Source organism: Asparagus officinalis, chromosome 2 (assembly GCF_001876935.1).
Source record: "Asparagus officinalis chromosome 2, Aspof.V1, whole genome shotgun sequence".
Lineage (NCBI taxonomy): Eukaryota > Viridiplantae > Streptophyta > Magnoliopsida > Asparagales > Asparagaceae > Asparagus > Asparagus officinalis.
The window spans coordinates 21,196,070-21,220,330 of NC_033795.1; the positions used below are offsets into that span (position 1 = coordinate 21,196,070).

The 24,261-nt window shown below is 41.8% G+C and overlaps 1 protein-coding gene and 1 long non-coding RNA gene across 2 annotated transcripts in view; one reads left to right on the top strand and one right to left on the bottom strand.

Moving 5' to 3' along the window:
- LOC109830487 overlaps positions 1-2,348 on the top strand; it is a 31,483-nt gene extending 29,135 nt beyond the window's left edge. The window contains exon 3 of the long non-coding RNA XR_002244309.1: positions 2,109-2,348. This is a non-coding gene — a long non-coding RNA (uncharacterized LOC109830487). The remainder of the gene's footprint in view (positions 1-2,108) is intronic.
- LOC109829451 (ervatamin-B-like) lies at positions 7,295-8,857 on the bottom strand. Its single transcript, XM_020396569.1, has 2 exons — positions 8,385-8,857; positions 7,295-8,048 (listed from the first exon to the last, which is right to left on the bottom strand). Exons 1-2 carry the CDS (start codon positions 8,815-8,817, stop codon positions 7,465-7,467), a joined length of 1,017 nt encoding a protein of 338 aa, XP_020252158.1. The 5' UTR covers positions 8,818-8,857; the 3' UTR covers positions 7,295-7,464.

Sequence of the window (24,261 nt, forward strand, 5' to 3'; positions counted from 1 at the left end):
ATTTTTAGAGATTATCAAAGGTAATATATAATAAATTTGTGAATAGGATTACACATGAATTATTTACATTCATAAATACCAATACAATCTCATTGTTGTATAAATAGGTAATATCTGTAGAAGCTTAAGAATGAAATATCATGTACGAGTGCAGCATATGATATTCAGAAAAAACACATCAAAGATTTTCCCGATTGGTTCAGAACTGATGTAAGTAGTGTAGCAAAAGTATTGTAACTTTCATTTTTTAATTTTTAAGCAAACTCGAAGATCACTATTTTCGATTTATGTTTGGTTTAGATTGATAAAGACCTTCTCGTTGGTACCTTAATATCTGAAGAAGTTTTAGTTCACACACAATGTCCTTATTATCAAGTGAGACGATATGGTGAACACATCATTAATGGGGATAAGTTTAAAACAATGGCGACCGGTGATAAGAGGGTAACACAAAATAGCGGGGTCATGGGTTGTTTTGCTCAGGAATGTTTTTCTAGCATAAGAGATCAGAACCCGGTTGAAGCTAATATATTATATTATGGCCAGTTGGAAGATATTGTAGATATAATTTACGGATATGGCAAAAAACTCAGCGTAATTACATCATGTTTAAGGTTCGACGGAGTTCTGCCAAACCGCGAAAGGATCATTATAGGTTTACACTTGTCAATCTCAACAAAGAGATATATCTAGATGAGAAGTTCATATTCGCAGAACAGACGGACTACTACTTCTATGTGAAAGACCCAAAGGTTTCCACCGATTGGGTTGTGTTATATAAGGAGCCAAGATCTATTGTCCTTCCTAATAAAAACAATGATAGCGATGAGGGCAATGAACCAATTGGTTCATCTGATGATATTTGGCAAAACTTCTCCTACCCTCAGAATGTCATGCTTGATACGACTGATTCAGAGATTCAGGCTGACATCCCAATTTTAGTTAGAGATAGAGACCCCGAGTCAAATGTGCAAACAAATACAACAACTAGCAGGCGAAAGCAAACAGCGTTAGATATAGCAGGCCGACATCCCAACTTTTAGATTTCTTGCTTGGACCAAAGATGTTATCATATGCTATTTTCTACTCTACGCACAGTTGCAAGCATTCTTTTTCAAGTTCCTGCAGAGTAACAATATGTATTAACTCGAAACAAATAATTTTTTGTTGCGTACAAATGCATATGAAATATATTTTACAATTTAATTAGTTTGCTAATTACTTTATTCGACTCAATTGTTACTGACATGCCGTCTTGAACTCCACCATCTGGTAGACCTCCAACTTTCAATATTATTAAAACTATATATATTTAAAGTGAATAAAATTCAAAAACCATCATAAATTATCTTCCGTTAAAGAAATATACTATATTGAATCTAAGGTCTTATGTAAGAAGTCTTACCCAGGATTTTGAAATAGCTTCCATTCATAGTAACCACAGATGGTTCGTCGATCTGGATGTTGATTATATTAAGTTTTAGTAACTATTTCCTTGTGGTTTAAATGTCTGAAAATATTGACATACATCAAAATTATCCAATCAAATTTCCCTCGATATGCACATTTCTCAACCAGAAACAAGTGCATCATAAGAAAGGAGGATTGGTCTATTAAGTGAAGAATAGCTAACATAGTACTTGCATTTGAACCTTTGCATATTATACATATTATTACAACAACAACACAACCCAAGCTCAATTTCATAGCATTGACCGCTCAAATCCTACATGAAGCCTGCACATACAAATAACCCAACCCTCAAATCGTGTAATATAATGGTAGCACGAAGATGTTTAAGAGATCCTTAGGGAATTAAAGCAACCCATCTTGACAAAATGTTCATTAAAATACAATATACTTGCAAGTTACCATCACTTCAGAGGAAAAAAATAAATTATGCACTATGCAACTTAATATGATGCATATAAACAAGGATTCATTGTCATATCATCTTCAGGGAAAAAAAAGAAAAAAACTTGAGATGATTCTTCTTTTTAATTTTTATGGCTAATTTGTCAATTACTACTTTCCCCCCTCAAAACCCACTTGTATTACATTACAATCTACTCTTAACTAAAAAAAAGAAACTTATCTTTGTTAAACAGGTTGGATGACTCTCTACGTGTTGATATTATCAGCTGTATCGACAATGATTCCTTGTGAGTTGATTATGTATTGGATGTATAATTTTATATGTAAGAGAGAGAGAGAGAGAGAGAGACATGATATGTATAAAAAAACATGTGTTTGATGTGTTTATACTGTAAAGTGGTATGCGTGAATGATTATAAATTGTTTTGAGCATAGTTTATTCGTTTGTATATATTGGTTGGCTTGTATCGGACTAATTTAAGTAATATGGTATGTGATTTAGACCGATATTTGGATTTTGGATTGTTGATTTGAAAGCTGGATTTGCATATTTGATTGGATGTGGATTATTATTGAATTTACAGGTTTATGTAATTATAGGGAATTCAAGAAAAGAAATTGCAAAAATTGTACAGAGATGATCCGTCTAGGATACTATCCCAGATGGAATTTTCGTCTAGGATGACCAAAGCATCCCAGGCAGAAAAGCCGTTTTGGTTGCATCCCAGACAAAAAACCATCTGCGATGATATCCCAGATGGCTTTTCCGTCTGAGCTGCATCCCAGATGGCTTTTCCATCTTGGATGCTATCTCAGACGTTTTTTCATCTGGGATACATCCCAGACGGATTTCCTTCTAGGATAATATCCTAGACGAAAAATATTTCCATCTACGATGTCCATCTAGGATGTTTTCTAGACGAGAATTTTTTTCGTCTGGGATATTCCATCTAGGATGTTTCCCAGATAAAAAATCCATCTAGGATACTATATCCTAGACGACAACTAATTAGACAAACATCCTAGACGGAATCTATCTGAGATAATCTATGTAGACGGAAATATAACTGTCCTAAACAGAAAATTCTGTCTACGATGCCTCATTTTGTACCAGTGAAATCAGATTTCCATGCCTATTTCCAACCTCTTTCACTCTTTAGTGAGTTGTATATTGCAAAGACCAGATAAGAGTATTGACAAGTCCACATGATTGAACTCAACGAAAATATCCTTAAACTATATACATTAAAGTCCACGTGTTTGCCTTACTTTATTTGTTAAGTTTCAAAGTTGCTTATTTTTCCAGCACCAATGGTGAAAGTTGATTCTTTATTAATAGGCATATCCTAGAGCAAAACAATTTTGTTACAAACATGAACCATGTTTTCAAAACTTGCAAATCATTTATGGAAAAGATAGGGCCGCTGGTTTAGCTTTTGAAACTGTCAAAAAAAGACGAGCTTGCATAGAAAATAAAAGAGATGAATCAAGTTCTATCAATACTAATCAAGAAGATGATAGTAAAACTGTTCAAGAGAATGACATAGAATGCATTCGCCCTTCAAAAGGTAAAGAACAAGATCCCAAAGCCCGTTCTGCATCGAGAACATCTTCAATGGTGATATATAAAAGAAAGCATGGTGTCTCTAGCAACTTGGGTGAAGAGCTTGATGGGCTTTTGCAATTTGGAAGACCGGTCCTCAATTTTACACAGAAGTGAAGATATTTGTGGAGCTTTTAAAAGTTGATGGGCGTAGTGAGGATGCACAACTTGTAGCCTACGAATATCTTACTGAGGATGTAGCTCGAGGAAGGAACTTCATTGGGTTACCAATTCATCGGAAGAAAAGGTGGTTGGAGATAAAGCTCAGATGGGCATCGCTCAATCTTTTGGTATCAGTATTAGGAGGTAATCTATTTTACACTCTAATTATATGTCTGCATTTTACCACCTAGTTCATAAGTTTAAGATATAATGACAAAAAAAACTGTTTAACATTCCTTTACCTAATATAACAGCCTGCCTTTCATAACAAAATTCACAAACATGAAAAAAAACTGTTTAACATTCCTTTACCTAATATAACAGCCTGCCTTTCATAACAAAATTCACAAACATGAAGTCTTAACTTAAATTCAGTAACTACCTAATATAACAGCCTGCCTTTCATAACAAAATTCACAAACATGAAGTCTTAACTTAAATTCAGTAACTTTCCTTTGCCTAATATAACAGCCTAATATTTTCACCTTATTGCTTTGTTCTCGTTTATTGAGAGATTATGTTTGTTTTGTGTCTTCCTTTTTTTTTAATTAAATGAGTTCTGGACTTTGTTTCATCTTACCATTTCTGATGGAAGTGGGGAATTACATAAGACTGTATATTATCCCTTCTCTATGCAATTGCCCTCTCATCGAAACTATTGAATGCATGTCTTTCTTTAATATTGCTGATGCTGCTGGCTCTAGCCATGGAGGAGTGACATATATCATGTAGAGCTATAATTATGGTAATAAACTCTGTTTGTGTAACGGGAGAGGTTGAAAGAATTTTCTTCTCAATATTTGGTAGTGGAATACTAATCATGCCTCCTGTATTGTTCATCTCCATTGGAATTTCTTGCTTGAAGTTGTAACCGTTGGTTGTTGCAGTATCTGTTCCTATATCCATGTGTATTTTCATGGAAAAGCAAAATGAATAAGCCCTAGGATTTCATAATTGTTCGGAAAATACTACTCTCACTATGAGACTTTTTATGTGAATGCAAATTAATTTCTGATGTATTGGCTGTCTACAATCCACTTTCATCATTTCTGATGATTAATCTTAAGAAAAGAACCATGACACGACAAGTGATAGTTTCATTTTTCTTCTAAAAGAATGTTAAGACTTTATTGTTTTTGATGTTTATATTGTACTTATTTGAATTTTTTTGAATTAATTTCAATGGATGAAGGATGTGAGATTAATATTTTGATGGCTCACTAAAGTTAAAAATCAAGGACTTCAACAGATTTATCTCTCTTTCTTTGTTTAAGATTTTCTATATGAAATTGATTGTAATAGACTTTGTTAGTAAATATTTTCTATATAAAATTGATTGTAATAGAATTTGTAACTATAAATGGATTAATCTATTTATTAGGAGTATCAAGACATTTACTTTAGATTTGTTTGGGTTCTTTCATTCACCTTTCTTTCTGTAAATATTATGTATGAGAATTAATGTTGTTCTCTAATTAGTGGAATTGTGGTTGTGCTTCTGCTTATTATTTACAAACTTGATGTTGATGATCACTCAAGTTTTTGTGTTAGGAAATTGCTAATTTTTTTAAATACATGTTTATTAACTTGTTACTTCCCATGATATAAATGATTCTGATTTTGAATAATATGCTTGAACTGCATCATTTTCTAGACCTTATTCGGAATCATCATTCTTCACCTGAGGTTATGAATAACTAGGGGTGTGCAATGGTCGGTTCAGTTCGGTTTTTACCAAAATTTGAACAACCGAACCGAACCGCCTATAATTCAAAACCGAACCGAACTGTTGCAAGTCGGTTTGGTGCGGTTCGGTTCGGTTTGTTCGGTTCTAACTTCATCAAACTTCTTATCAAACAACAAACTGTGTTAAAGAAAAAAATATCAACAAAGTAGGAGATTATAAAGCATTAAATACTGATATAATGATATTGTTTTCAACCCATAATGATCCAGAAAATGAGTTTAGAGTTTGAGTCTTTGACTCTTTGGTGATGAGTCGGGTAAGGTTTGAGATCAGAATGGGTAGTATTGTACTATATTCGGTCGGTTCGGGTTGAAAAGTTTTCAAACCGACCCGAACCGTCCTACTCATAAAACCGATTTTTTCGGGTCGGTTCGGGTCGGGTCGGTTCGGTCGGTTTTTTCGGTTTGGACCGAACCATGCTCAGCCCTATGAATAACTAGCAAGTCCAGAACCATGTAAGATTATAAGTAAATTAGAATCATCATAAATTTGACTCAATTTTGTTGAGTTAATATTGTGCAAACATATTCGGTAACTTATATATTTTTTGAAAATTTGGTAGAATCACAATTTAATTTAATTATTTTTTGTAAATTGTTTAAAATATAAATCTAATTCAAAAAATATGAATTAAAATTATGTTATGATAATTTTCTTCCTCATTTTCTCAGAAAGGTAACCAAACAAGAGAAAATGATTTTCATATAAATTTTCTTCTAACTTTCATTACAATATTCTTTCTAACAAAATAATAAAAAGAATATCATTTTCTTTTCTTTTTCTTTTTCTTTCTTTTTTTCTTTCTCTTTCCTTTTCTTTCCTCTCCCTTTCTCTGAAACCAAACATAGCCTTAGTCTTCGATCTTTTCGCGGCGCTCGCAGCAATAAAAGAACTGTTTGTTTCTCTCTCTTGACGAGAAGTGGCTAACAGTGGATTCTGGGCCTCAACTTTTTTTATAAGTACTAGCCCTTTAGAAGCCCATCATATTTTCGGCTTATTATGTAAAGGCTCTAATTTGGTTAATAAGTCACTATAGTTATTTGGTTAGAGTCTCTAGAATCTTTAATAATTCCATTTTAGTCCCTTAAATCTTTGACATTGTTCCTGAGTCCCTCAAATCCTAGGGGTCTTGCGATTTGGTCCCTCAATGACCAAAATACCCTCAACTTATGTCCTCCCCTCAAAATCATTTGTTCAAAAAACATTAGTCGTGGGCATTTTGGTCAGTGAGGGACCAAATTTCACGACACCCAAAAATTCGGAGACTTATGAGCAATTTTAAAGATTTGAGTGAGTGATATAGTATTATTGAAAACTTGAGCGGCTGGCATCTCAATGAAACCCAAAAAAATCTATGATTAATAAGTCATCTTTTTTGTGTCAAGATCCCAAGAGTAGGGGGATTTAGATTCTCTACACCATCAAAAAGTAGTGGACAGAATCATCATTTTTCATACATATAATTGGTTATTTAATGTATGGGTTGGATAATTGTAATCAATTCCAAAGATAACACTTATCATATCTCAAAGACACATTCTTTATTTTTGTTATTAATTTTTTTGACACTCAACAAAACAAATCACAATATTCCACTACTCAATCAATATATATATATATATATATATATATATATATATATAAAGTAGTGATTTCTCCACTACTTTTTAGTAGTTAAGAGGATCTGAATCCGAAAATAAGTCATCTTTTTGTAAGCTTTTCACAGCGGTGACGTCAAGAGTAAACAATAGATGATTGAGCCTAAAAATATTAATCTCTCTATTAATGGTCTCTACCTTATGAAATCTGTGTTTTTGCAATTGCTATCACGCTCTTGCTTTGATCTCGATATCAATTTTTCTCAACAAAAAAATCACACCAGTCCATTAGCTAATGACAAACTCCATTTATTTATATGCAATACCAAACACAATATCACACCAGTACCAAGTACATAATCAAACATAAAATATACATAGACATACAAGAGCAAACCTTAACATGCCATCATATATATATAGAGAGAGAGAGGGAGGGAGAGAGAGAGAGAGAGAGAGAGACACGACAGCATAAAGCTTCACATAATTGGATAAGTTGGGATCGCAGCAACACCACATAATCCCTTAGGCAAACCAGCATCCTTCTCCAGCCTCACATACCCACGTTCACCCCATGAAGTCCCCCATGAGTTCCTCACTATCCAATACTTGCTAGAATGATGCACCCGTCCGTAACCAACCACAACCACAACATGGTTCAGACTATTTGTACACGGTCCTTTGTACACACCTGACTTGTAAAACTGAAATTTTTTTGAATTGGCATCGATATACACGGTCACAGGTTGTTTTGCAACTGCTTCCATCAGCGCTGCCTCGGTTGAGGTCACATATTCGAAACCGCTAATGTTTACTACGGTTTGTTTTGCCTTGATCACGTCACAAGGGTTATCGAGTCCGTTGTACGGGTAATTTGCTGCGGTCGTGAGGCCGCCATTGTCCTTTATGTAAGTGTAGGATTCGCGGGGCCATCCTCCGCCACACCCCAAGTTTGTCTTTGAACAGTCCACGAGTTGTTGTCGCGATAGCTCGTAGAGTATGCCGTTCTTGATTTTGTGAAGGCTTTCGACTGCTGCAGCTGTGGCAAATGCCCAACAAGATCCTGTATTTTCGACATGTGTAGGCGGCTTTTCTTGTTAGAACTTGAGTGAATGCTATTCATGCTTATGCGCTCTTGGGCAGGTAAAACTAGACAAAAGAGTATTTTTGCTAATGAAAATTGCGACTAATGTTGTAAGGAGAGATTTTCTGATAAACCCTTAAAGTTAGTGTTTTTAGATAACCCCTAATTAGTTAAGGGGGTTTTCTGCTATTTTGAAAGTTAGGGGGGGGGGGTTAATGGGGGCTTTATGCTATTTAGGCAAAAAAAAATAAAAAAGAAAAGAACGATAAAAAGAGTAAAGAGAATAACAAAAAACTTGTTAGAAACATTTCTTACCGCATTTGTAACCTTGATGCTTGACGGCGGTAACCGCACCCTTAGCTCTCCAATCAACACTAGAAGGAACAGAAGAAATTTGAGGCTCCATCGATATCATAGTATTGTATTCCGAAGACCGGAATGAGTCATTAACTCCATTAATAAAAGTTTCCGTGAACTCTTCAAGCGTGAGATCAGCGAATTCATTTACACCTAGAGTGTAATTATAAAATCCACCATTGTTGAATTCTTCTATGTATTTCACATTATCCTTAAATATCTCAAATCTCGCTGCTTTTTCTACCTCATCTTTGTAAACACGTCCATGCTCGGCCATCCACAGTTCATGTTTCCTCTTCATTGCAAAATCCAGAATGTTGTAGTCAGTCGCATTACATAATCTTGCAATAATGAGGAAAAGGAAAAGAACATAACAACATGCAAAAGCCATTAAGGTTTTGGAGCATAATTAGGCTTAGTGTTGTACTAGTTTTCTTTGTGATGGTGGAATGAGCAATGTTAATTAGGTGTGCTTATATATATAGCCAAGCTTGTCGAATGAATTAAAACGTTATGTCAAAGAAACAAAAAGAAAAAGAAGAATCCTATGGAGAGGGGGTCCTCTCAAAAATCACATATATAGGGAGATAAATATCATACAGGGACCTAAAGTATGCACATATCTTGTTTGACAACAATATCGATGCGTACATCAATATTATATATATATCAACTATAAGAGCAATTAACACAGCTTATTTAGTGCATATACATCACTATGAATGCTATGAATATATTCAGATATTAATGACTATCAGTTAGTCTTGTGCACTAATATATATGATACTGACTACCTATAATCAGAAGTGATGTGTAGATATCAAGATTGATATTAGGCTAAATGTTCCACCCTATCTTGGCACATCATTTTCTAAAGCGGGCAGTCTTTTTTGTTTTTCCTTTGAAAATGGGCTAGAATAAATTATTTGAATCAGCACATGCAGATGAGAAAGACATTAATTATTAACAATTTATTGTTTAATTTTTGTTGCTTTTTTCAGCTTTGTAAACCAACACATCTTTATTTGAACTAATATTTTATAGGTTCTGGAATTCTCTAACTGGATCATAGCAAATTGAAGCATCGGATTCTAGCAAATTAAATGATACAACAAGATGTGAGAGTATTTCGATATGGAAATAAACTACAGATAAAACAAAATTAGAAGCACATTTTTCGATAGATAAAATCAATTCTTAATTATGCAAAATGGTGGACGACTTCTCAGAGTAGTTTTTGAGATGCTTACAAACAAGGCTTTCGGTCTAGATGGCATGTCGCCATGGTAGTGATGTATGCAATGCGGTAAGGTATTTTTCTTTTCCTCGAATTCTATTAAGAAGCCGGCCATAAATAATACACGTATTGCCTTGATTCAAAAATGTTGCAATCCTTAGGTTGTTTCAAATTATAGACCTATCAGTCTCTGTAATGTGATTTACAAGACTATTACGAAAGTAATGGCTAATGGGCTGAAGTCTATTCTCGCCGTAATTATTTCACCACAATAATGTTGGGGAATCCGAAACAATCAAATCGGATCTTTGCCTTTCCGTACCTTGTGTTGAAATTAGGAAAATAGGAAAATTCACCTCAAATAAAGATCAAAAACTTGCAGGAATAATAAAGGAGACGAACACACAGATTTAACGAGGTTCGGCAACGTGCCTACGTCCTCGGGAGCCACACCACACAATTCCTTTATTGATTAAAGAAGAATTACAAGCTCTAAAACTAGGGTTTTATCTCTCTGAGATTCTCTCTCTTTTCTACAATCAAAAACTCTCTTTTTTCATGCTCTATCAAACCCTAAAACGTTTGGGTATTTATATCAAACTCAGCCCAAACAAAATTCCTAAACAGTTTAGTAAACTGTCAAACAGCGTCACGGACGACAGTGGCGGTCGACCGCGCAGGTATTGCGGTCAATCGCACACCAGTTGTGGTCGACCGTATCAAACGACAGAGACTTAAATCGATTACAGGGTTGGCGCGATCGACCGCCACGGTCGACCGCCTTCGGATCCAGCTCCTCCTGAGCTCCTATGCACGTTCTCAGTCGACCTCCGTAGACTCGCGGTCGACCATGGATCTATCTCGCTGTTTTTCTTCCTCGTTTTGATTCCAGCTTGGCTTCAACTTTGGGTCTATACTTTCGACTAACAATCTCCCACTTGGAGACGAAAGTGCCTTCAGTGAGTTCGCCCGAAATCTCCCCTTCTTCACATGTATCTTCTCCTCCCCGGAAAAAAAATTCTTTCTTCAATCAACAATATCCAGGCGATCTTGTCGATCCTCGTAGTGTGGCTTCGCCTTCGTCTTCTACTCGTGAAGTCCAACTGAAGTTGCGCACAACTCCAGTTTCTCTATGGTGACTGCCTTCGTCAACATGTCCGCCGGATTTTGACTCTCCAAAATCTTCATTAAATGTAACTTTCCGTCTTCAACTAGCGAGCGTATAAAATAGTATTTGACGTTGTAGGCAATAAAAATTGCCTTTAAATCCTTATCAGAGAAGTTCAGAACAAAACTGCTAAAATCTCACCCGAAATAGCAAAAGGGGGTAAAAACATTGATAAAAAGGGGAAAACGCAGATATCTTCCAAACCGTAAGGAATTTGGCGAAACGGAGGAAGCGAACCAAAGCCTTTGGCTAGGTTCGGATGGCCCCATCTCGTCGAGATAGGCGATTTTCATATATAATTCGTCCAATTCCGACTTACGGTTTGAAAGTTACGGCCTATTCTTCGATCCATGCTCAGGAGCTCGCCTGCAGCTCGAATTTCGTCTGCACGATCAAGACCCAAGTTTGCCTGCGCACCTGAGCTCGCCTGCAGACCTAGTTCGCCTGCTAGCTCGCCTGCAGACCCAAGTCTGCCTGCGCACCTGAGCTCGCCTGCAGACCGCCTGCTAGCTCGCCTGCAGACCCAAGTCTGCCTGCGCACCTGAGCTCGCCTGCAGACCCAGTTCGCCTACAAGCTCGCCTACTGACCCAAGTCTGCCTGCGCACCTGAGCTCGCCTGCAGACCCAGCTCGCTTGCAAGCTCGCCTGCAGACCCAAGTCTGCCTGCAGTCCCAAGCTCGTCTGCAGACCCAAGTTGCAGACTCGCCAGCTCACTGTCAACTGCCCACTTGGAGTATGGGAACCGTTACATCAGTGGTCAAATCCCACAAATCAAGGGAGAGGGCACAGTACCCTAAGACCGTCAAGCGGCCGCTCACAGTACGAAGGATTGGGCAGGTGTCGAGTCGACCTGAATATTCATAAATGCAGCTCACCTCCGCTGTCTGAGTCAAGAGCCGGATCCGCCAGCACCCGGCGAGCTGTCCAAGCCCACTCGAGTACCAGGAACCCGCTTTCCCACCTCTCTCGACCTGAAAAGAGAAGGCACAGTACTCCAGGCCCGCCGAATGGCCGCGCACAGTACGAGTGATCGGACAGGTGCCAGATCAACCTGTGCGTTCATAAATGCAACTCAGCTCATCGGTCCAAGTCAAGAGCTGGAACCGCCAGCGCACAGTGAGCTGGCCCAATCCACTCGAGTAATGGACGGCCGCTGTCTCACATACGAGGATGGACCTTCCCGCTCCTAGGCGACAGGACGTGAAGCACAACCCATCGAGTGACGGTTCGTAGTACAGAGGAGCGACAAGATGTCTCTCAACAGTGTATGGTCACATCTCATGATTCAAGGAGCGGCCACGCCATCTCTCCTCTATTTAAGAACCTCGCCCGGCTACAGGAAAGGGGTTCACACATAGTTAATTAATTAATTTAATCAGTTAACTGAACCACTGGCTCTCGACTCCCAACGGAGTCGACGACAAGCTCTCTGCATCACTTTTGCATTGCAGCGCCACTTCCTAGTTCTGAGCCCCGATCGCCGGTGAACTAGAAGACCCAAACTCCATCGAACCTAGTTTCTACTGTGTACTGAAGCTCCGGCAGCAACTTCGATCGGACCGTCCAAGGGAAGCAGACTCGGCATGAGCACCGAGCGAGGCATCCTATCGCCACCGAAGAACCCACGCAAAACAAAGAGGGCATTCCCTCTGCTTCTGTTGTAAACATTTGATTATTAGTTTGTAATGAGCTTTCTTATCAATACAAACGAAGTTCCCTATTTTCGGGAGATCAAAATTTACACCTACAGAAGATGGCGACCACAGTGGGAGAATCCGTTCATTCAGATGAATTGGTGGTGGCGCAGTCTGACGAAGTTGCTGCAGGGACTACTGTTGAGTCCCTTGTGATCGAATTCGAGGGGTACTTACGATCGTCCTCTTCCGGCGGCAATACATCTCGCGAGGACTACAGAGTCCTGCGGGTGGCCCAGCCCCAAGGGGCTGAGGCAACCAAGCTTGAGGGATCTACCCAAGCCGAGGCAGGGGGGTCTTTTCCCCCCGAACCAGTTGAGGCCGAGACGAGATTCGAGAATGCAGCTCTAGGGGCTGCTGAGTGGGTCGATGAATGATCCTCGCAGACCCCTGTGCAAAAGGAATCGACCATTCGTGTCGACGCAGACTACGCCTCCGCCGTCGACATGAACGCTCCTCGTTCAAAAAGATCCAAACAGCGGCGACGAAAAGCTCTCGCTCGTCTCGAGGCACAATCCCTCATCCTCCACGACAGCCTGAATTATTATTCAGGCTTGAGAGGAATCAACCTCTTGAGTCAGGTTCCCATTTTTGGCGAACCGCTCAAATCGGGCGAGCCTAGCAGTTTAGGCGAGCCCATCTCTTTGAGCTAGGTTCCCAGTTTCGGCGAACCGCTCAAATCAGGCGAGCCTAACGGTTTAGGAGAGCCCCACTTCTTGAGCCAGGTTCCCAGTTTTGGCGAACCGCTCAAATCGAGCGAGCCTAGCAGTTTAGGCGAGCCCCACTTCTTGAGCCAGGTTTCCATTTATGGCGAACCGCTCATGGCGAACCGCTCAAATCGGGCGAGCTTAGCAGTTTAGGCGAGCCCCACTCTGTGAGCAAGGTGCTCAATTTTGGCGAACCAAGGGCACCTGGCGAACTCTGCAGTTTAAGAGGGCTTCGTCAAACAAGCGAACTTCACCAAGCTCGCCTGACGGCCCAAGATCGCCAGAAAGGCGAAGCAACAGCTCGCCAGACAGGCGCAGGCACACTGTGCCAATCTCGCCTGACGGGCGAACCTCGCCAGCATGAACCTCGCCAACACGCTCACGCCCAAATGGGGGTGGCCACCTCGTTTGCCTGCACGGGTCTGACGTCCGTCTCTGACGACGACGACGATTGCTCAGCAGTGGCAATGTCGGAGACTTCAAGCTCAGTTCAGGGCAAGCACACAAATGTGCACATGACTGACATCCCTGAGGAGATGTCTAGGAGGCTCGACGAGCAACAAGCAACCATCGACTCCCTGAAGGAGATGTTGGAGCAGCTCCTGAGCGAGAAGAAGAGGAAGAGAGAGAGGACTTCGCGGGCTTCGCATAAATCCTTGAAGCACAAAGAGCGGGTGCCTACTCCTTCTCACTCCTCATCCGAGTCATCTAGAGGAGCGTCATCTTCAGGCCATAACCCAAGAGACAAGAGGTTTGACGATCTCCAAAGTCAACTCGACGCCTTGAAGCTCCAGAAGCATGTGAATAAGCTGGGGGTTGTCAGACCGTATCCAATTAAATGGGATGCGGTCTCCTACCCGGTAAAGTTCGAGCCGCTCGACCTCCTGCAGTTCAATGGCAAGGGTTCTCCTACTCCTACCCAGCACATCTACTACTTCCAGGCGCAAACTGGACACATAGTGGGAAACGATCCCATTATGACTCGACTGTTCATTGGTACCCTCAAGGGGGTCGCTTTTGAATGGTTTCGCAGATTGGAGCCCGGGTCCATCACCTGCTGGAAGGACATGGAAAGGCTCTTCGTGGCCAGATTCTTCGATGATGACACAGAAGTATCTATGGCCACCCTGCTAACTGTGAAGCAGAGGAAGACAGAGTCTGTAAGCAACTTTGTCAAGAGATTCAGAAACCGATCGCTGCATTCCCGCGATCGAGTTTCCGAGGCCACACTCATCGAGATGTGCCGGAACAATCTCTCCATCAGCATTCTGTCCAATATGGGCGTTGTTGAAGCTCGTTCATGGAAAGACTTACTCCGCCAAGGAGAACAAGTCGAGAGCATGCTCAAGCATATGGGTGACGAAGACCCGCATGAATTTCGAGGAGATGATGACCAAGATGCCTTGGTAGTGGAGACCATTTCCTCATATCCTACGCTTTCCCCCATTGATCCTCTTCAATAGGACGGCGGGCCCACAAAACTATCAAGTTAACTGTTACCTCTGATAGCCATTTCTCCATCAGTCTCATTTAACTTGACGATGGATCTTTTAAAACTATCAAGTTAACTATTACCTCTGATAGTCTCCTCCAAATTTCCCCCGTTAGTCCTCTTCAATAGGACGGCGGGCCCACGAAGCTATCACGTTAATAATCACCTCTGATAGTTCCCTCTTACACTCCGACAAGTACACGAGTATAAACTGCTTCTTCTGATTCTCCAACTGGTATAAGAGGTTAAACTATTCCCCACACTTTCACTTCTTGAGCCAGGTTCCCAGTACGGGCGAACCGCTCAAATCAGGCTAGCCTAACAGTTTAGGCGAGCTCCATCTTCTTGAGCCAGGTTCCCAGTACGGACGAACCGCTCAAATCAGGCAAGCCTAACAGTTTAGGCGAGCTCCATCTTCTTGAGCCAGGTTCCTAGTACGAGCGAACCGCTCAAATCAGGCGAGCCTAACAGTATAGGCGAGCTCCATCTTCTTGAGCCAGGTTCCCAGTACGGGCGAACCGCTCAAATCAGGCGAGCCTAACAGTTTAGGCGAGCTCCATCTCTTTGAGCCAGGTTCCCAGTTTCGGCGAACCGCTCAAATCAGGCAAGCCTAACAGTTTAGGAGAGCTCCACTTCTTGAGCCAGGTTCCCGGTTATGGCGAACCGCTCAAAACAGGCGAGACCAGCAGTTCAGATGGGCTGCATCAAACTCCCACTTGGTCAAACCTTCAGATAGTTAGGACCAAAGCCACAATCCCCCGCCAATCCTCTTCAATAGGATGGCGGGACCCCCACTGTCATGTTAACGGTCACCTCTGACAAAATCAACTTACCAATCCTCTTCAAAAGGATGGTAGGTCCTCAAAGTCGCTCCGATCGCGACAATTCCTATCATGTTAACGATTACCTCTGATAGCCGACACTGTCATTCCCGCAAATGACGTTGTCCGATCAGTCGTCATACTCATACGTCCCTGAACGATTTGATTCTCCCAGCACCGTCTTTTCCATAAAAGGCGTTGTTGTTTGATAGTGGCCTACTATGCGATGTGCTGCTATTTCAGGGTTCGTCTTTGCCCCAAGAGAAGACAAATCAGGGTTCGTCTTCATCTTTGCCCTAAGAGAAGATAAGCTGCCCCCTTATACTCTAACTGGTGCATGAGTCTAAACTGTCCCTTTATACTCCAACTGGTGCATGAGTCTAAACTGCCCCTTTATACTCCGACTGGTGCATGAGTCTAAACTGCTCCTACCCTCCGACTGGTATACGAGGTTAAACGGCTCCCTACTCTCTTAATCCAAATGCCTCGAAAGACTAAGGATAGAGGAGAAATTTTAGCATTGAGCCTAAGAGAAACTCCTCGACAACTTATCATGCTAAGGGCAAGAGCATGGCTAGTCCAACTCAAACGGCAGTTGGTAAAGACGAATCAAGTCCGTTGATAGCTGAGGGTTTGCTCAAAATCCTAGAAGGCGATCATCAACTGTGAGTGAAGAGATCAACTTCGCCGAGCTCGTTGGAGGGCTCCTCACTCCATCTGAGCAGGGATCACTTTACAGGTCTTCATATCCAAAGTGTTCCAGACCCCATGCGGCCTGATTCAGGTCTGAAAACTTTGGAGGGGGTTTTATAGGTAATAAAAATTGCCTTTAAATCCTTATCAGAGAAGTTCAGAACAAAACTGCTAAAATCTCGCCCGAAATAGCAAAAGGGGGTAAAAACACTGATAAAAAGGGGAAAACGCAGATATCTCCCAAACCGTAAGGAATTTGGCGAAACGGAGGAAGCGAACCGAAGCCTTTGGCTGGGTTCGGATCGCCCCATCTCGTCGAGATAGGCGATTATCATATATAATTCATCCAATTCCGACTTACGGTTTGAAAGTTACGGCCTATTCTTCGATCCATGCTCAGGAGCTCGCCTGCAACTCAAATTCGCCTGCAGTCCCAAATCCGCCTGCAGACCCAAGTCTGCCTGCGCACCTGAGCTCGCCTGCAAACCCAGTTCGCCTGCTAGCTCGCCTGCAGACCCAAGTCTGCCTGCGCACCTGAGCTCGCCTGCAGACCCAATTCGCCTACAAGCTCGCCTGCAGACCCAAGTCTGCCTGCGCACCTGAGCTCGCCTGCAGACCCAGCTCGCCTGCAAGCTCGCCTGCAGACCCAAGTCTGCCTGTAGTCCCAAGCTCGTCTGTAGACCCAAGCTGCAGACTCGCCAGCTCACTGTCAACTGCCCACTTGGAGTATAGGAACCGTTACATCAGTGGTCAAATCCCACAAATCAAGGGAGAGGGCACAGTACCCTAAGACCGTCAAGCGGCCGCTCACAGTACGAAGGATTGGGCAGGAGTCGAGTCGACCTGAACATTCATAAATGCAGCTCACCTCCGCTGTCTGAGTCAAGAGCCGGATCCGCCAGCACCCGGCGATCTGTCCAAGCCCACTCGAGTACCAGGAACCCGATTTCCCACCTCTCTCGACCTGAAGAGAGAAGACACGGTACTCCAGGCCCGTCGAATGACTGCTCACGGTACGAGTGATCGGACAGATGCCAGATCAACCTGCGCGTTCATAAATGCAACTCAGCTCATCGGTCCAAGTCAAGAGCTAGAACCGCCAACGCACAGTGAGCTGGCCCAATCCACTCGAGTAATGGACAGCCGCTGTCTCACATACGAGGGTGGACCTTCCCACTCCTAGGCGACAGGACGTGAAGCACAACCCATCGAGTGACGGTTCGTAGTACAGAGGAGCGACAAGATGTCTCTCAACAGTGTATGGTCACATCCCATGATTCAAGAAGGGGCCACGCCATCTCTCCTCTATTTAAGAACCTCGCCCGGCTACAAGAAAGGGGTTCACACATAGTTAATTGATTAATTCAATCAGTTAACTGAACCACTGGCTCTCGACTCCCAACGGAGTCGACGAAAAGCTCTCTGCATCACTTTTGCATTGCAGCGCCACTTCCTAGTTCTGAGCCCCGATCGCCGGTGAACTAGAAGACCCAAACTCCATCGAACCGAGTTTCTACTGTGTACTGAAGCTCCGGCAGCAACTTCGATCGGACCGTCCAAGGGAAGCAGACTCGGCACGAGCACCGAGTGAGGCATCCTATCACCACCGAAGAACCCACACAAAATAAAGAGGGCATTCCCTCTGCTTCTGTTGTAAACATTTGATTATTAGTTTGTAATGAGCTTTCTTATCAATACAAACGAAGTTCCCTGTTTTCGGGAGATCAAAATTTACACCTACAGACGTCGATGTGCTTCGTTCTGGCATGATATACTGGATTCTTAGCAAGATGTATAGCGCTCTGACTATTACAATAAAGAACTCCTCTCCTTTGCTTCAAATCCAACTCTTCTAAGAACCCGTTCAACCAGATCATTTCCTTGCTTGCTTAGGTCACCGCAACATACTCAGCCTCGGTTTAGACAAAGTCATAATCTTCTGCAGACGTGAGACCCAGCTCACTGCTATCGATGCTAAGGTATAAACATACCCCGTAGTGCTTCGCCTCGTATCATGGTCACCGGCGAAGTCCACATTCACATATCCCTGCAACACCAACTTCTTTCTCCTAAAACGTAGTGGTTTATTCGTTGTTCCCCTTAAGTACCGCATTATCCACTTACGGCCTCCCAATACTGCTTCCCTGGATGGCTAGCAAACATGCTCACAACTCTCACTTCATGGGTGATGTCCGCCCTCATGCAAACCATCGCGTACATGAGACTCCTAATGGCCGAAGAATATGGCACCCTGCTCATATGCTCTCTATCTGCATCTGTCTTAGGCGATTTCTCTTCAGATAGTCTGAACTGACTTCCAAGGGGCGTGCTAACAACCTTAGCATTCTGCATATTAAACCCCTGAAGTACCTTCTCGATATATTCAGCTTGGCTAAATCTCAATGTCCCTTCAGCTTTATTCTTACTGATCTGCATACCCTAAAATCTGCTTCGCCGCACCCAGATCCTTCATTACAAATTCCTTTGCTAGCTGCTTCTTCAAACTATTTATCTCCTCTAAACACGATCTTGCTACCAACATATCATCAATATATAATAACAAAATAATTAAGCTGGACTCGAACCTTTTAAAATAACAACAGTGATCCGAATTGCATCTTCTGTAGCTATTGTTTTGCATGAAGTTATCAAACTTCTTGTACCACTGTCTCGAGCATGTTTCAAACCATATAAGTTCTTCTTGAGCTTGCAAACCATCTCTTCCTTTCCTTCTTCAATGAAACCAACAGGCTGCTTCATGTAGATTTCTTTATCCAAGTCACCATGAAGAAAGACAGTTTTCACATCTAACTGCTCAAGAAAGAGATCTTCTGCAGATACCAAACTCAATACCATTGTAATGGTTGTGAGCTTCACAACAGGAGAAAATATCTCCGTGTAGTCCACTCCTTCCCGTTGTTGAAACCCCTTTACTACTAATCTGGTCTTGAATCTCTTACTTCTATCACTCTCTTGCTTGACCCGGTTGACCCATTTGTTATGTAAGGCCTTCTTCTGTGCAGGTAGCTGGGCTAACTCTCATGTCTCATTAGTGAGTAGAGAATCCATCTTCTCTTGTATTGCATGCTCCCACTGCTGAGACTCACTCACTTGCATTGCCTCTTCATAGCACTCTGGCTCACCGCTGTCTATTAATAATAAGTAGTCAAGAGATGAAAGATATCTGAGATTTGGTTTTGGTACCTTGGATGACCTCCTAAGCTCCACGCCCTGGGTAGTTTATTCTGCACCCGGAGCCTCCTCCGTTCTGTGGTCAGAACAAACATCATCACACCTATCTAGAAGTTCCTCTATATTCATGTACCCGGATGCACCTACATCCGAAGTGTTGCTCCCACTGCTTTGGCTATTCTTGGCATTTTCCCTGTTCTTATACATCACCTCCTTATTGAATATCACGTCCCTGCTTCTGATGATCTTCCTGTTTTTCTCATCCCAAAGACGATACCCGAACTCATTAATGTCGTATCCAATGAATGTGTACTTTTGTGACTTAGCTTCTAGCTTGTCCCTGATGTGGTCACTGATATGAACATAAGCCATGCAACCAAATACCCGCAAGTGTGAGAGATTTATCTTCTTTTCACTCCAAACCTCCTTTGGAATCCCAAAATCTAATGGAACTGATTTCAGCTTGGCTAAATCTCAATGTCCCTTCAGCTTTATTCTTACTGATCTGCATACCCTAAAATCTGCTTCGCCGCACCCAGATCCTTCATTACAAATTCCTTTGCTAGCTGCTTCTTCAAACTATTTATCTCCTCTAAACACGATCTTGCTACCAACATATCATCAATATATAATAACAAAATAATTAAGCTGGACTCGAACCTTTTAAAATAACAACAGTGATCCGAATTGCATCTTCTGTAGCTATTGTTTTGCATGAAGTTATCAAACTTCTTGTACCACTGTCTCGAGCATGTTTCAAACCATATAAGTTCTTCTTGAGCTTGCAAACCATCTCTTCCTTTCCTTCTTCAATGAAACCAACAGGCTGCTTCATGTAGATTTCTTTATCCAAGTCACCATGAAGAAAGACAGTTTTCACATCTAACTGCTCAAGAAAGAGATCTTCTGCAGATACCAAACTCAATACCATTGTAATGGTTGTGAGCTTCACAACAGGAGAAAATATCTCCGTGTAGTCCACTCCTTCCCGTTGTTGAAACCCCTTTACTACTAATCTGGTCTTGAATCTCTTACTTCTATCACTCTCTTGCTTGACCCGGTTGACCCATTTGTTATGTAAGGCCTTCTTCTGTGCAGGTAGCTGGGCTAACTCTCATGTCTCATTAGTGAGTAGAGAATCCATCTTCTCTTGTATTGCATGCTCCCACTGCTGAGACTCACTCACTTGCATTGCCTCTTCATAGCACTCTGGCTCACCGCTGTCTATTAATAATAAGTAGTCAAGAGATGAAAGATATCTGAGATTTGGTTTTGGTACCTTGGATGACCTCCTAAGCTCCACGCCCTGGGTAGTTTATTCTGCACCCGGAGCCTCCTCCGTTCTGTGGTCAGAACAAACATCATCACACCTATCTAGAAGTTCCTCTATATTCATGTACCCGGATGCACCTACATCCGAAGTGTTGCTCCCACTGCTTTGGCTATTCTTGGCATTTTCCCTGTTCTTATACATCACCTCCTTATTGAATATCACGTCCCTGCTTCTGATGATCTTCCTGTTTTTCTCATCCCAAAGACGATACCCGAACTCATTAATACTGTATCTAATGAATGTGCACTTCTATGACTTAGCTTCTAGCTTGTCTCTGACATGGTCACTGATATGAACATAAGCCACGTAACCAAATACTCATAAGTGTGAGAGATTTATCTTCTTTTCACTCCAAACCTCCTTAGGAATCCCAAAATCTATTGGAACTGATGACCCGTGATTAATAAAAAAAGCTGCTGTATGCACCGCATCCGCCCAAAATGTCTTAGGCAGACCTGCATGTAATCGCATGCTCCTAGCACGCTTCGTCATGGTCTTGTTCATCCTCTCTGTAATGCTATTCTGTTACGGCATCCTGGAGTAGTCCTCTCTAAACGAATGCCATTCGCAGCACAGAACCTCTTAAACTCCTCCAGCTCGTATTCTCCACCATTGTCTTATCTCAGACACTTCACCTTCAGATCTGTCTCGTTCTCCACCATGGCCTTCCACTTTTTGAAGACTCTAAACACCTCTAACTTGTGCTTCATGAAGTAGATCCGCACCTTCCTCGAGTGATCGTCGATAAAGGTGACATAATATCTCGAACCGCCAAAAGAAGACACACTGGCTGGACCCCATACATCTATATGAATCAACTCTAACTTCTGAGCCTTAGGTGGCCTTCCACCTTTCTGGAAACTAACCCTCTTCTGCTTTCCAAAGATGCAATCTTCACAAATCCCGACTTCCACAGCGTTGATCCCGGTTAGCTTTCCCTGTGAATGTAAGATCTTCATCCCCTTCTTGATCATGTGCCCAAGCCTATTGTGTCACAGATCTGTACTCTATTTGCCAGCTGTAATCATGAGGGTGTTACTCGCATATAAGGTGAGGTAGAGAGTTCCTAGTTTGTTGCTTCGAGCAACGACCATCGTACCTTTGGAGATTCTCCACGAATCCCTTGTGAATGTCGAAACATAGCCTTCTGCTCCAAGCTGTCACACTAAAACAAGATTCCTCTTTAGCTTCGGCACGTGTCTTACATTCTTTAAGATCTACTTAGAGCCCTTCATCTGATTCTGCACTTCGCCCTTTACAACAATATTACATGGCTCGTTATTCCCTAAATATACTTTCCCAAAGTCCCCTGCTACGTAATTCTGAAATAGCTTCCTGTTAGCAGTGGTGTGGAAAGAGGCTCCTGAGTCGATGACCCAAGAATTCGAGTCACTATCCATAGCAAGGATCACATCAGCCTGCATGATATGAGCCTCCTGCTCACCCGCATCCTTCTTTGGACTCTTGCAGACTAAAGACATATGACCCTCCTGGCCATATTTCCATCACTTCCCTTTAATAGTCTAACCTTTGAGTTCGACCTCTTCTTCACTGATTTCGACCGATTCCTATTTTGGTTTCCTTTCTTCTGGCTTCTGTCTCTCTGTTCGATGTTTAGGGCTAAACCTGAACCTTCTGATTCGGATGATTTCCTTTCTAACCTTCTCGGATAGAATCATGCTAACAACCTCACTCAGCTTCAACTTCCCCTTCCCCGTCGAATTGTTGATTACCGTCACACAACCTGCCCAACTATCCGGCAACTGCGATAGAATCAATGGGGCTTGCACTTCGTCATCAAACATGATTTTTACGGAGATGAGTTGATCAATAATCATGTTAAACTCGCTGAGGTGCATCGTGAAGGATTATCCTTCTACTATCTTGAGGTTGAAAAGAGTTTTGACGAGATGCACCTTGTTTGCTGCCGACGGTTGCTCGTACATCATTGCGAGCGCTTCCATAAGCCCCACCGTCATCTTCTTCTTTAATATGTTGTGGGCTACTGATTTGACGAGCGACAACCGGATTTGCCATCAAGCCTTCCTATCCAGTATCTCTCAATCACCATCTGACTCCTCTTTGTTCTGTCCCTTCTCTTTACCCATCAACGGGCGATACAAGTCCTTCTGGTACAAATAGTCCTCCATCTGCGACTTCCAGTAGGTGAAGTCTGAACCGTCAAACTTCTCGATCTTTGATTTGATTTTCTCTACCATGGCTTTCACACAAATTGCTGAACGAAGCTCTGATATCAGTTGTTGGGGAATTCGAAACAATCAAATCGGATCCTTGCCCTTCCGAACCTTGTGTTGAAAGTGGAAAAGTAGGAAAATTCACCTCAAATAAAGATAAAAAACTTTCAGGAATAATAAAGGAGACGAACACATAGATTTAACGATGTTCGGCAACGTGCCTACGTCCTTGGGAGCCACACCACACAATTCCTTTATTGATTGAAGAAGAATTATAAACTCTCAAACTAGGGTTTTATCTCTCTGAGATTCTCTCTCTTTTCTATAGTCAAAACTCTCTTTTTTCGTGCTCTATCAAACCATAAAATGATTGGGTTTATATCAAACTCAGCCTAAACAAAGTTCCTAAATAGTTTAGGAAACTGTCAAACAGCATCGATCGACCGTGTGGTCGACCACGTAGGTATCGCGGTCGACCGTGGTGGTCGACCGCGTAAGTATCGTGATCGACCGCACATCAGTCGTGGTCGACCGTATCAAACGACATAAACTTAAATCGATTATAGGGTTGGTGTGGTCGACCGCCACGGTCGACCGCCTTCAGATCCAGCTCCTCCTGAGCTCCTGTGCACGTTCGCGGTCGACCGCCGCAGATTCGCGGTCGATCATGGATCTGTGTCTGGCTGTTTTTCTTCTTTGTTTTGATTCCAATTTGGCTTCAACTTTGGGTCTACACTTTAGACTAACAAATAAAGTGCATTTTTGCCAGGTCGACTAATTATAGATAATGAAATTGTTGTGATAGGGGGTAAAAAAAATTACAAATGCACAACTATCAAATTATTATATAGAAAGATGTCCATCCCTCGAGGAAGATGTATAGAGATAATTCTAAAATTATTTTTTTAAAAGTTGCGTGTGGACAATTAGAATTGAAAATATGGAGAGATAATGAGTGTATAATTATTTGTAAATAAAAGAAAACTAGAATAAGAGGAAAAATAAAACAAGAAAAATAAAGAAGAAAATTCAATAAGAGGAAAAAGGAAAATGGAACAAAAAGAAAACAAAAGGAAATAGAATCACAAAAAAAAACATAGATTACTAATAGAGAGCGTTTGGATACCAAAGTGTTTCTTTGGTTTCTGTTTCTTTTTTTAAAAAAATCAATGGAACATGTTTGGGATGTGGAGTGTTTTTTTGAGCTGCCCATATACAAAACCCAAAAATCCAACGCTTTTCTTAAAACTCCTTTTAGCTGTTTTAAGATTTCCGTTGCTTTTTATCCCTAATCCCACCCGAT